General features: G+C 40.1%; 1 protein-coding gene and 4 non-coding genes across 5 annotated transcripts; 4 read left to right on the top strand and 1 right to left on the bottom strand.

Moving 5' to 3' along the window:
- The first annotated feature begins 843 nt into the window (after positions 1 to 843).
- Positions 844 to 916, top strand: trnaf-gaa (transfer RNA phenylalanine (anticodon GAA)). The gene has a single exon. It is a non-coding gene; the product is annotated as a tRNA-Phe (tRNA).
- A 2,942-nt stretch (positions 917 to 3,858) lies between these two features.
- Positions 3,859 to 3,932, top strand: trnai-aau (transfer RNA isoleucine (anticodon AAU)). The gene has a single exon. It is a non-coding gene; the product is annotated as a tRNA-Ile (tRNA).
- A 1,314-nt stretch (positions 3,933 to 5,246) lies between these two features.
- trnai-aau (transfer RNA isoleucine (anticodon AAU)) lies at positions 5,247 to 5,320 on the top strand. The gene has a single exon. It is a non-coding gene; the product is annotated as a tRNA-Ile (tRNA).
- A 1,275-nt stretch (positions 5,321 to 6,595) lies between these two features.
- On the bottom strand, positions 6,596 to 6,677 carry trnal-uag (transfer RNA leucine (anticodon UAG)). The gene has a single exon. It is a non-coding gene; the product is annotated as a tRNA-Leu (tRNA).
- Positions 6,678 to 7,046: 369 nt separating this feature from the next.
- LOC144213357 (uncharacterized) lies at positions 7,047 to 12,065 on the top strand. Its single transcript, XM_077741781.1, has 2 exons — positions 7,047 to 7,456; positions 9,983 to 12,065. The coding sequence occupies exons 1-2, from the start codon at positions 7,321 to 7,323 to the stop codon at positions 11,908 to 11,910; spliced, it is 2,064 nt and encodes a 687-aa protein (XP_077597907.1). The 5' UTR covers positions 7,047 to 7,320; the 3' UTR covers positions 11,911 to 12,065.
- Positions 12,066 to 13,810: the final 1,745 nt, after the last annotated feature.

Here is a 13,810-nt window from a genome sequence, read left to right as displayed (position 1 = left end):
AATGAAAAATATTAAATCAAAATTAGAAATTACATTATTTTACAAAGTTTGAGACTAAATATTCAATTAGAATTAGTAATTCCATCATTTTACAAATTTTGAAAACAGAAGGAATGCACGTATGCGCAAAGCATCACGGGCATAAATGCAAGCTGATTGGCCAGCTGAATACTCACTGAACTACTCGACTCCCCATTGGCCCATTCACTACAGTAGCCCAAGCTTCTCCTGATGCCCATTCTCAGTCCACGCTTATTTTGTGCTATACAGTACGCTTCTCACCAAGTTAAGCGTAAAAGTTTTGTAAAGCCCTTAGTGATGCCTCCCAAACGCTCTTTAAACAATTAACGAAAAAGTGAGTTCATTGTACAGGTTGACCAGGAAATAGCTACGCGAGCGTAGCCTGACAATCTGGTCAAACTGACCACTTTACACCTCCGCTGAACACGGAAATTTCTGACACGTCTTTACTGTCTCTCTGATGATCTCAGCTTGGCCTCAGAAGACGAGTACTCAACTGCCAACTTCCATTTCTTAACAGCACCTCTCCTCGCTGTCTTCTTCCTGGTTTGTAATGTTTGGATTTAGCTGGCTCAGTATTTAGTGAGCAGGTCATCGACACTGGTCATCTGAACTGCAATCCCAGCGGTGCCTACGAATATTGCACCCTGCATTTTCATATTGCTTGAAACACAGGGAGAAATAATCACAGTGATTAGTTGTTGTCCTCAATCCAACTTTTACTGTAATCCCCAACATGCAATCATTATTAACTTAATCACTTTAGCATGTCGCACCATGAGTCATTTTGCGATCCAAGTTGGTTGCAATCTTCATCAATCAGCCGAAATAGCTCAGTTGGGAGAGCGTTAGACTGAAGATCTAAAGGTCCCTGGTTCAAGCCCGGGTTTCGGCAGCTCGCTGGAGTAGGAAAATGTCTCCTAAATCCACTGTTTCCGTGTGAGTCATGAGTAGTTTTGCAGTCAAGTTTGACTCTTGTCAACAACATGGTCTGAATTTGCTCAGATAAGAAGAAATGATGGAGAGCATTCCCCTAATCGACTGTGGTCTTCGACGGTCCATTGGACTCTCTAAACCAGACCAATATCAGTAAATGCTCCAGTTTCAATATTGTACGAGTAAGCCATGAGTAAATTTGCAGTCCAAGTTGGTTATTAATCATACTAATCAGCCAAAGTAACTTCAGACGGGTGAGTGAAGGACTGAGGATGTAACGATACCTGGTTTAACTCCGGCTTTTGGCAACACATTGGACTTTACAAACCAAGCCTAATTCAGTAGTCAGTCAGTTTGAAATTGGCTTCCTTGTAAGCCATGAGTGGTTTTGCAGTCAAGTTTGATTCTTGTCACCTCCATGACCAAAATTGGCTCAGATAGAGAATGTTGAAAATTTACGACAATATGCGAGTAATCACAAAGGTTGAGCGGATAGCGATCCTGCCGCATCAGCATCTTCTTAAGTGCTCTAGGTCTGCATTCTAAGGTAAAGGTCAGGAAACTAGTCCTTGGAATGAGGACTTGGTGACTGGTTACGACCACGAGTTCTCTTTGGAAAATTTGAAGAATGATTTAATACAACAATGATTAAATACACACATATATAATAGTATTACAGAATAAACCCAACAATAAGAATTTCTTTTCTCGTATTTAGATGTAATTTTCGATTGTTTTCACTTTTTTACCTGTCTTTTTCATTTGTTTTTTTAACTGAGACTGCATTTTCTTTTTGGTGAGAACATGCTCTCAAATATGTGTTTGAAACTAGAAGGCAATTAAACACTTGTTGTTAGTATTTAAATAGATGACAAAAAGAAAAATGGAATGAAATAAAAAGGAATTTTCCTATTTGACTATTTTCTGTTCCTTTTTCACAATGATTTTTAGGCCTGACCATGTTTTACTGTATTACTTCTGCCTTCATCAAAATGTCAAAGCATTTGCGGGACGTGTTACAGAAAAATGATTAGTTTTTTGTCAGATTCCGATCTTGTGAAAATGATGCGATCAGTTTTGATTCCCGATCAATTTCTATCGGAATTTTGATCAGAAGAATATGAAGTGAGAAAAGGTAACTTTTGCAGAATCAATAATTTTCAAGAACATTATTTCACACCAATGGTAACACTTGGAAGTGGGGTAGTTTGCTTCTACAAAACAAGAACTGATGTTAGTAGCAGAGAATGGTTTCAATCCATTGACCTCTGGGTTATGGGCCCAGCACGCTCCCGCTGCGCCACTCTGCTTCTTCCATCTTCAGCTATCAAATCAAAGCACATATACTGATGAATCGTGGGTATTCTCACCTGCTGACGGAGCTCCAGCGCAAGAACCTCGGTCTCGGCCGGGGACTGTCATGAGTTAGTCCTGCTATTCAGAGAGTCATCCATTATGCATTTAAAAATTTCCATTCCAATGAAAAACTCGGTACGAGACATTCGGCGCCAGGATTTACAAAACAATATACCATGTTGTATTTAAGTTTATAATACCCCACCGACGAGTCGTTACCTTATCTTGGTGGTGGGGTTTGTGTGTCCCGATGGTGGGGTTAATCAGCCCCAGTGATCCTTGGAGCAATGTTGTCCGGGGCCTTGTAGCCCTGGTAGGCTTACCCATGGCCAACTGGTCTGATGTGAGGGATTAGACGAAGAATGGCTCAAAGGACCTGATGGGCAACATTATTGGATGAAATCTTCCCTCACCCGGACGCGGTTAGGAAAAGAGCCTAAGCGTAAGGTTGAGAAATCCCGGCTCGACATAGTTTGGCTCTGGAGTTGCCTGCGGGACGAAAGGGTTGCGTCCCTCCATCTTAGCATCTTAGCTACCTGATTGTTGTTTGTGTGCATGCACAAAACAGCAGTTCAGAATACCCCTTTTGGAGTCCTTGGAGGGTGTGCTGGAGAGTGCTCCTTAGGGGGACTCCCTTGTTCTGCTGGGGGACTTCAATGTTGATGTGAGAACTGGAGGGGGTGATTGGGAAGAACGTCCCCCCCCTTGATCAAAACCCGAGTGGTGTTCTATTGTTGGATTTCTGCGCTCGTATTGGATTGACAGTAATGAACACCATGTTCAAGCATAAGGGTGTCCATATGTGCATTTGGCACCAGGACACCCGCATGTCTTGAATACTCGGGTAAAGAGAGGGATGGAGCTCTCAACCAATCACAACTTGGTGGTGGGTTTGCTCAGATGCCAGTGCAACCCGGGAGACTTAAACGTTTCGTTCCCCTATTAGAAAGACATTCAATTCCCACTCGCCGCTCCCCACTCGACCTCATCCGTTCAAGCTCTCCGCTCGCCCGTCCATCCCCGCATCTCCATGCTGATTGGCCCGACAGTCGCACCCGAGCCAATGCCAACACATTGCTCTTTATCTCATTTAGGCAGAGCATGGTGCTGTAAATGCAAAAGTCGTGGGTTCGACCGCTCAACAGGCACGGCCTCTCTAGAACACAGGTGTCAAAGAGGCAGCCTGGGGAACAAATCTGGCCTTCTGCATCATTTTGTACCGTTTGACACCCTTGCCCTAGAGTAAGTTAAGATTGCCTAAAATGATTCATTTTGCCGCAAAGTAAGAGTTTAGCGAGCTAACATTTGCAATTGCGGTCATTACACAAAAATCATGGCCATTTTGCACATGGCTGATTAGCTCAGCTGGTCAGAGTGAGGTGCTAATCATGCCAAGGTTGTGGGTTTAACCTCCATATGGGCCATGACAACTCCAAAGTCAATTGAAATTACCTGGTCCAACTTCTTTTGCCTTAACATAAGTGTTTAGCTAGTTGATGTGTTGCATTTGCTTCATTATGAAAATATATGGGCTGTGCAGCAGATGGCCTGTTAACTCAGTTGGTCAGAGTGTGGTGCTAATAACGCTAAAGTCGTGGGTTCAACCCCCACACGGGCCATGACCTCTTTGTAGTACTTGCCTAATAGAATTTATGTATCCCTAACTTAACGTAATATCTTGTCTTGATGTTTCTTCAGTTTCTAGGATCGGGTAATTTCTCTGCTCCACAAGGCAGAAGATGCCACCCAGGATGTGAATCACCTCAGTGAGGGAATACTTGTTCCCACCACATTTCTGTTCTTCCCATAATTGTTGTGAAATTAAATATGTCTTCATATTCAAGCGGTCAGAAAAGTGCTCCTCAACTTTGCTTAGCCTCCAATGAGGAAGCCTGCAGAAAATCATAATAGGATTACTCTTAATAGTCGTCAAAAGTGCAAAAATCTCCAAATAAAAATGTAAAAACCCTTAAGTTTGAAACAACAAAATGCTGTACCGGAGTTGTTTATCTGTCTGGTAAGTTGACTGAGCTACCTTGCTAATGCTAGTGGGCTATCATTTTTAACCTTAGCTTTTCATATTAATTGTTAGCTTGCATGAACACGAGATGAGACACAATTGGCGTATGTTCTAGCACTGAGCCTTGCGGTACCCCCCAAAACTGTTTTTCTGTTAGTCTGATTCAATCCAATTCAGCGTGCTTGGTGAGAAATTAAAATTGGACAGTTTTGTTTGCAGTGTCTGGTGGTTAGGGGTGTCGACTGGCTTTTTGAGATCAAGAAAAACTGCACCAATGACCCTGCCTTTATCTAGTTTTGATTTTCGATTTTGTCAAAAAGGGGCACATTGAACTTCATCTGTTATAGATTTATCTTTAAAAAAGAGTATTTCTTTACGGCAAGTGATAGGTTCACCAATAGGCATTCACAAATGCACACATAAATAAAATAGGCATCTGAGTCATAACCGGTGTCATGCAAGAGAGAATCGATCCTAACTCGTCTCTGTCCCAGATCATTCTGTCGAATCGATGCCTCTCTTGCTTATTTATTACATAAGATTTATAACATGCTGTGGGATAGACTAAGCCAACTGGCTTAATAATTGTTTGTTTATGTCGAACCAGGTGGCCAAACTGGTATTACAATTGTTTGTTAAGATTGTAGAATGTAAGATAGACAAGCCAAACTGGTTTTACTATTGCTTGTTAAGATCGTGGAATAGGCTAAAAAGCTGGCCTTGCAATTGTTTGCTTGTATTGTGCGATGTGGCCAACTCGCTTAGTAATTGTTTTTTTCGAATCGCGTGATGTAAGATAGGCTGCAGCATTTTGTGTGAGCTATAAAAAATATTGTGTTTGAATACCACTTAGCCCTGCAAATGTCTAACCATATCAGCCTAAACTTTTATACATAAACTGGTCCCTGCACATGGCCTGTTAACTCAGTTGGTCAGAGTGTGGTGCTAATAACGCCAAAGTCGTGGGTTCAACCCCCACATGGGCCATGACTATTTTGATGTTTCTTCAGTTTCTGTGATTTGGTCATTTCTCTCCTCCACAAGGAAGGAGATGCCACTCTGGATTAGAATCATCTCAGTGAGGGAATACTAGCTAGGTTCGTTCCCACCACATTTCTGCTCTTCCAAAATTGTTTTGAGATTAAATTTGTCTTCATACTCAAGCGGGCAGAACAGTGTTTCTCAACTTTGCTTAGCCTCTAATGAGGAAGCCTGTAGAAAATCACAATATGGTTATCTTAATAGTCGTCACAAGTGCAAAAATCTCTAACTAAAAATGTAAAAACTTTTAAATTCGAATCAACAAAATGCAGTACCAGAGTTGTTTATCTGTCTGGTAAGGTGACTGAGCTACCTTGCTAATGCTAGTGGGCTAACATTTTGAACCTTAGCTTTTCATAATAATTGCTAGCAAGCACGAACATGAGATGAGAGACAATTGGTATATGTTCTATCAATATTACAACACATCACAAAATATTTATAGTTGAGGATTGTGGTCACATTTTTCACTCATTCATGGATATCTTTTTAACTATACGCAAAAATCTAAGATAACCATGAATGACATAGAACCCTTCTTTAGAGAGCAATTACTTGTCCAAGATGCTAAACAAAAAGTGCATAAGCTGATGACAACAAATTTTTTTTCAAAATTGAATGTAATTTTTTTACAAATGGAAGTATCTAAAACCATAAAGAGGTAATTAAATCTTAAATGGCCATCCATAATGATTTATCACATTTCCTTCTCTGCTGGCCTAAGAAATATCTTAATCACAGGCTGATGTTAATTATATTTTGTCCACAAATAATTGTAATTTCTATTAAATAATTCCACATTGTCTGTTAGCTTCCTTTCATTTATATTCCCCCTGGTTGCACTTCTTCCAGATGTGTGTTTTCATATTGAAGCATTTAACCCACGTGTCAAAGTGATGGTCCGGGGGCCAAATCTGGCCCGCCGCATCATTATGTGTGGCCCAGGAAAATAGTAAAAACTACCCTCATAAGATATTGCAAGGCTGGCGAACAAGACACACAGAACCACATATATGCGAAAAGGAGTCCCATAAAAAAAATCATTATGATTAACGCAAAGCTTGATGCACCGTCAGTGGCACAGTGGTGTGCAAACACGATACTCCTATTAGTGTGTTTGGGACTCAGCTCCCTCACCAATGGTTTCACATTTTGTCTTCCTGGTTAGTGAAGAGCCATAAGCACTAAGAACAAAATTAACATGTACAGTGCATGAATCACTGGCAGTGGTGGGATTTGGACCCACGCCTCCTGAGAGACTGGAGCCTAAACCCAGCACCTTGGACCGCTCGGCCACACTACCTTCAATGATAAGGAGTGGGGGATTGGGCATCAGTAAATTGTAAATGAACCTTAAATACCCTTATATTTAAATATTGAAATGTGTTATTTGTTACTTGTAATACGATCAAACACAATGTATCATTTAAAGCAAATGTCCTTAAAATTACCTAACTTTTTCTCAAAATATAGCTTTTCGATTTAGTGTCACGGCTAGCTAAACTCGAAATGGACTCCGAACTGCTCTCTTCACGCTGCGCCACTGAGAGACCAAATTTAACATTATCACCCCCTCTGTTTAAAATCTGAATTGAGAACCTGGTGTGAGGTACTGAGACAGTAGAGGGCGATAACGCTACAGTCCGTTGGCTGCCAACAACCGTAAAACCTAAAGAGGAAGAAGGGGTGGGGTGTTCATTTCTGCATGGCTAGGATTTTAACTTTTTGTTTGTGCGCCTCTTGTTCCTCCTCAATTTGATTGAACTTAAATGAAACTAAACCTCGACAACATATTCAACATCGATTAGTTTGTGGAATCGGAGGCCAGTCCATTTTTCTTTAATCCGTTTTGGGAGTCGTACTTTAGCCTAGCCTAGCTGGCAGCTAACAAAGGAACACGTCGTCTGCATCAGTACGTCGTCAAGCGAAGGCAAAAAGTGTGAAAAATGCCCGCGAGAACGCCGCCGGTTGCTGCAAAGTTTCAGATGGAACTTAATAGCGTGCAAGAGGATCTCTCATGTCATCAACATTCTATTGTTAGCAAAATGATGCAAGTTAAAGTTGTTCTACACAAACTCGAAGGTACGTTCACTTTAGAGACATTATTGGATAATACACCAATATATACTTTATGTTACACAATTAATATTTCATAATGAAATATTTAACGGGGTGGGCAATGTTGTTTCTGATCGTGACTTTATTGAATGAATCGAAGCATGACAGCGCTTAGCATTATTAGTAGAACTAAGAACGTGCTACAATGATAAACCACTAGATGTCGCCAGCTGCTCAATATTCATGCCTTTAATCTGCAACATCTTCCTTTAGATTACTGTTCTCATACCTGTCAATTTGTACGTTTTATACGTATGTTATACGTTTTCTTACCATTTCAAATCATGTACGCCGTACATCGACTTTTGTACGGGGAAATACAAAAAAAAATCGCCAATATTTATGACAACCCATCTCAACGAGACCGTTTTGGCTAAAATCTAGATAGTTTCGTAGGCTGGTAGCCAACGACGCTACTGTCATCGATCGTTACTATTGTCACGGTATACCAGCAAAAATTATCCTCAATTGTATGTATTTTTTTAGAGATGCGTACGGCAATATCGGTAAAGGATGACATGCACATGCGTAGATATACATAGAGTAAATATCATGGAAGCAAGCATGGAGGAGCCACATAGTAAGAAACAAGTTACCGCGCGTAAACATACGTCGTACGGTGTTTGTACAGTTTTTGGGGGGTTTGTACGGGGAATAATAATCATTTATAAGGGCAGTTAACGGCAGAGGTTGACAGGTATGTGTTCTGTAACTTTAAAGTAACCTTGTATTCAGATAATACATTGCTGCCCACCATGATGTATTGTTCTGAACATGAAATATTCTTGTACAGTGGTACCTCAACCTACGACATGCTCGTGGTACGATGAAAATTTAGATCGAATAGTCCGCCCGCGATATGATCAAAATGTCGAGATGCGATCAAGCCAGGTGGCTATGACATGAGAGGCTGTTTACCATTGTAGCGCAGTCTTTTTTGGAACAACACACAGGAAGTCTTCCACAAGATGGGGAACTTTTGCAACCTGTGACCGAGGTAGAGAATATGCAGAGTCACTTTTCCAAGCTTATCCACACAGTTCCTCAGAAGTGTGGAGCTGAAGACAAGAGTAGGAGAGTAGAACTCCTCGACTCCGTTTCTGGCCTGGTAATTATGAAGCCCATGATGGAATGATTGGTCAGAGGTGTTGCTTCTTCTCCCGCCACTTTTGTCCTGCGCCGAATATCCACCGGTATTGAAGTGTTGCTCCTTTTGCTGTGTATTGTAACAGCTAGTCCCATGTGAATGAGAGCGTAGGCATGGCTGAATGGTTCCAAAAAATAAGTAGCAGAAAGAAGCCAGGCTAACATAACAAGGAAAGTTGTAAAAACATTAAAGTAAAAAGGAATGTATTAAGAAATATTAAAATGTCATGAAAAAAGATAGAAGGGCTGTAAAACCTGAAAGACATGAGTGGGCAGAGGTACCTCCACCGGCAGCCGGTGTGAAAGGCGCCATCTTGGAAAAAAATAAAGATGAACTAAACAACGAGAGCAGCGATCAAACAATGATCTCAAAGTTGCGTCCCGAAGGCCAAGCCTGGCCCACTACCACTCCGTGGTGCGGCCTGCGAAAGTAGTTCTACATTTAATGCTAAAATTCAAATGCAGCTTATAAATAAATAGAATATAAACTATCCTTAGAGATATTCACTGCATCAATCCGCACAGACATTGAGGTATGGTCCTCTAAGGCAAAAGCGCTTCACTTCATAGAACTACCCGTACCATCAGAGGAGGGGATCGACACCACCTTCGAAGGCAAGAAGGCCGAATACTTGAATCTGTCAGCCAAGTGCCAGAAAATTGTCTGGAAATGCACCATCTAACCAGTCGAGATTTGCTGCTGAGGCTACGTTGGGCTTCTCCCACTGTTTTTGATCCCTTCATTCATTCATTTTCTGATATGCTAAATCTTGTTATGGGGGTGCATGAGCCTATCCCGGCTGCCTTCAGGCCAGAGGCGAGGAACACCTTGAATCGGTGGCCAGCCAATCGCAGAGCATGAGGAGAAAAACAACCATTCACGCTCACACTCGTACCTAAGGGAAATTAAGTGTCCAATCAGACTTTACCTCTATTCCAATCTCATTAATCCTCCAAATAATAACAGACCTGCTACTTAATAAAAGTTAATGCTTTTTTTAAATGTCTCCCCTTTGGTGAAAGCATTTTTATTAAATTAAAATCTAAAACATAAAAGAGAATGTTTACAATGAAAGGGCTCCAAAAAAGATTTGACTAATTTTAAGGAGATACATCACCAGTGAAGAAACTTTTCTGACTAATAGTGCCTTACTTTGAAAAATGCACCCATAAACTGTTTTCAACACGTGTTGCTGTTGAAGAAAATAATACAGTAGTAAGTACAGCATTGAGACAAAATGAATGTATGGCGCCCTCTTCCGTTTGGTTTCATTTCTGGGAACAAGAAATTCAGGCATTTTATAATTAGAAAATGGTTAATCAATCATCTTTGTGTCCTTGCAGGTTTCAGAAATGATCTTAGTGCTGATGGGCAAGAGTCTGTTGACCTTGAAGGGGAAGTTGAGCTCCCCCAAATCAAAGAGGAGAAGCTACAGTTCTCTCAGCAACAAATGAGAGACGAGCAACTTTCAATCAAAAGGGAGGAAGATGATTTCACCTGTTCACTTGGTGAGTTCGTGAAGAGGGAAGATGTTCTGGGCGTGGCCAGCGGAGGGGCGGAGCCTGCAAACACCAAAACAGGGCCCCCAATTAAAGAGGAGGAGCCAGAGTTCCCTCTAAAACAAATAGAAGAGCAACTTCCAATCAAAAAGGAGGAAGATCAATTCACCTGGTCACCAGGTGAGTCCGTGAAAAGGGATTATCTGGGCTTGGCCAGTGAAGGGGCGGAGCCTGCAAACGCCTCAGCATGGCCCCAAATTAAAGAGAAGCCAGAGTTCCCTCAACAGTGCAAAGGAGAAGACCAATCTCCAATCAAAAACGAATGTGTCAAATGTTCAACTGGTGAGCCTTTCAAGAGTGAAGATGATCTGGGCGTGGCCAATAGAGGGGTGGAGCTTCTGAACGGCTGCTCAACAAAAGGATGGCGAGCAGAAAATGTAATTTCTCCTTTATCAGATGGCAACAAGTTGCTTGATGATGATGATGAAGATGTTATGAAAAATCCCAGGGGTGACAAACTCTGCAAATGCTTTCAGTGTGGGAAAACCTTTAGGAAAAAGTCTTCCTTGAAAATACACACAAGAACCCACACGGGTGAAAAACCATTTTCATGTTCAGTTTGTGGACAAAGATTCACAGTGAAGGCAACATTAATTAGCCATGCAAGAACACACACAGGTGAAAAACCATTTTCGTGTTCAGTTTGTGGTCAACGATTCACACAGAAGGGAAGCTTAGATATTCATGCAAGATTACACACTGGTGAAAAAACAGTTTCATGTTCAGTTTGCAGTAAAGCCTTTTCTACAAAAGAAAGCTTAAAAAGGCACACAAGAACCCACACAGGTGAAAAAACATTTTCATGTTCAGTTTGTAGTCAAAGATTCACAGAGAAGGAAAGCTTAAAAAGACACATAAGAACCCACACTGGTGAAAAACCATTTTCATGTTCAGTTTGTGGTCAAAGATTCACAGTTAAGGCAAACTTTAAAAACCACACAAGAACCCACACTGGTGAAAAACCATTTTCGTGTTCAGTTTGTGGTCAAAGATTCACAGTTAAGGCAAACTTAAAAAACCACACAAGAACCCACACTGGTGAAAAACCATTTTCGTGTTCAGTTTGTGGTGAAAGATTCACACAGAAGGGAAGCTTAAATAGACACGTAATAACCCACACTGGTGAAAAACCATTTTTGTGTTCAGTTTGCAGTAAAGCCTTTTCTACAAAAGGAAACTTAAAAAGGCACACAAGAACCCACACAGGTGAAAAAACATTTTCATGTTCAGTTTGTAGTCAAAGATTCACAGAGAAGGCAAAATTAATTAGCCATGCAAGAACACACACAGGTGAAAAACCATTTTCATGCTCAGTTTGTGGTCAACGATTCACACAGAAGGGAAGCTTAGATATTCATGCAAGATCACACACTGGTGAAAAAACATTTTCGTGTTCTGTTTGTGGTCAGACATTTGCACGGAAGGATAAATTAGAAGGACACACAAGAACCCACACTGGTGAAAAACCATTTTCATGTTCAGTTTGCAGTAATGCCTTTTCTACAAAAGAAAACTTAAAAAGGCACACAAGAACCCACACAGGTGAAAAACCATTTTCATGTTCAGTTTGTGGTCAAAGATTCACAGAGACGGGAAGCTTAAAAAGACACACAAGAACCCACATTGGTGAAAAACCATTTTCGTGTTCAGTTTGTGGTAAAAGATTCACAGTGAAGGGAAGCTTAATTAGCCATGCAAGAACACACAGGTGAAAAACCATTTTCATGTTCAGCTTGTGGTGAAAGATTCACACAGAAGGGATGCTTAAATAGACACGTAGTAACCCATACTGGTGAAAAAACATTTTTGTGTTCAGTTTGCAGTAAAGCCTTTTCTACTAAAGAAAACTTGAAACGGCACACAAGAAGCCACACAGGTAAATAAACATTTTCATGTTCAGTTTGTGGTCAAAGATTCACAGTGAAGAAAAGCTTAAAAAAACACATAATAACCCACACTGGTGAAAAAACATTTTCATGTTCAGTTTGTGGTCAAGGATTCACACAGAAGGGAAGCTTAAAAAGACACGTAGTAACCCACACTGGTGAAAAAACATTTTCGTGCTCAATTTGTGGTTGACGATTCATACACAGGGAAAGCTTAAAAGCCCACCTAAGAACCCACACTGGTGAAAAAACATTTTCGTGCTCAATTTGTGGTCGACGATTCATACACAGGGAAAGCTTAAAAGCCCACCTAAGAACCCACACTGGTGAAAAGCCATTTTCGTGTTCAGTTTGTAGTAAATCATTTTCTCAACAGCAAAACTTAAAAAGGCACATGAGTACACACAGGTAAAAAGCCATTTTCCTGCTCAGTTTGTGGTCGGACATTTTCCCAAAAGAGAAGCTTAGAAGAACACTTATTAACCCACACTGGAGAACAATGTTTTCCTGCTCAGTCTGTGACCACAGATGCGCTACAACAGCGCAATTAAAAAGCTGCCCAATTCAAAAACCTTTTCCAGGCGCTGTTAAAGTTCCAACATTTTCACATAAGGGAACCCAAAAAGAAGACTCAACAACCCTCACATGAGAAAAGCCCTTTTTTGCTCAATTTGTGGCAGGAATATCTTAAAAACATAATTGCCCACATCGGTCAGAAACCCCTTTCCTGCTCAGCTGCTTGCCGGAGATTTAGTTGTAAGGATTGACTTAAAAGATGCAAATGTGTTTTGACAAGCAATAGCCAAGGACGGCTTAGCTTGTTTTATCAAATTCTGTATGAAAGATCATTGTAATCAAAGTATAATTGTATTTTGCATTCTGAAAATGTTTTTTTTAATTCAAATACAGTAATACATTAAGCTATGAGCTTACAGCGCGATCGAGCTAGTATGTCAATTTACTAATATCTCAAGTCAATGATTCCCATGGAAATTAACAAAATACAAATCTATCGGTTTCCTTCTGAGAGAAAAAAAAAAACTGAATGTAACAACGGTAAAAAAAATCTTAATTGTTAAAAATTTCCACCGACTCACAATCTGGAACCATTTGGTGTGCTCATATCTCAAATATTTCATATCTCAAGGCAAAAATTTGCTCAGAATTTTTCTCGTATCTCAAATTTTATCATATGTTGGAACGCTTGTGTGTCAAGGTATTACTGTATAAGCAAATTGAGTGTTGTTGAAGATTTTATTTACTTCACAATTCTATCCGAATTAGTAGAGCCTAAATTAGGAAATTAGAAAGTAAATAATCAATAATGCGATGTAAATAACATGGAAAATATGTCTTCACAGTAAAAGACATGCCTAAGAAATTTGAAATTTTTTTTTTGCTAGGAAATCCAATGAAAAGTTGAGTGATATTCAAACATACATTTTAATGAAAATAATTTATATATTGAATCTAGGATCTAAGAAACATTAGTAAAAATATGTTGTGTGAAAGACTATGAATTTGCTCAAAATAAATAAGTGGTACAATGTACTTTTGTCATTGTTGGGTTTATTCTGTTTTACTATTCTAATAGTTATATTAATTCATTTCTTTATTAAATCAATCTCTTTCTTTTCTTTGTATTAATTCATTACTTTGTTAAATCATTCTCTTTCTGTTTTTCAAAAGTCTTGAGGTCACACCAAGTCATCTTTAACCTAGACAG

The sequence above is a fragment of the Stigmatopora nigra genome, chromosome 20, assembly GCF_051989575.1.
Source record: "Stigmatopora nigra isolate UIUO_SnigA chromosome 20, RoL_Snig_1.1, whole genome shotgun sequence".
NCBI classification, from domain to species: Eukaryota; Metazoa; Chordata; class Actinopteri; order Syngnathiformes; family Syngnathidae; genus Stigmatopora; species Stigmatopora nigra.
The sequence above is the reverse complement of the archived record's forward strand: the minus strand, read 5'-3'. Positions and strand labels throughout refer to the sequence as shown.

What these genes read in the sequence shown, in the direction of transcription:
- LOC144213357 (XM_077741781.1), top strand. Translation starts at nt 7,321, where the DNA reads ATGCCCGCGAGAACGCCGCCGGTTGCTGCAAAGTTTCAGATGGAACTT. An exon ending in TGTTCTACACAAACTCGAAG is followed by an intron (nt 7,457 to 9,982) that starts GTACGTTCACTT and finishes GTGTCCTTGCAG; the next exon opens with GTTTCAGAAATGATCTTAGT.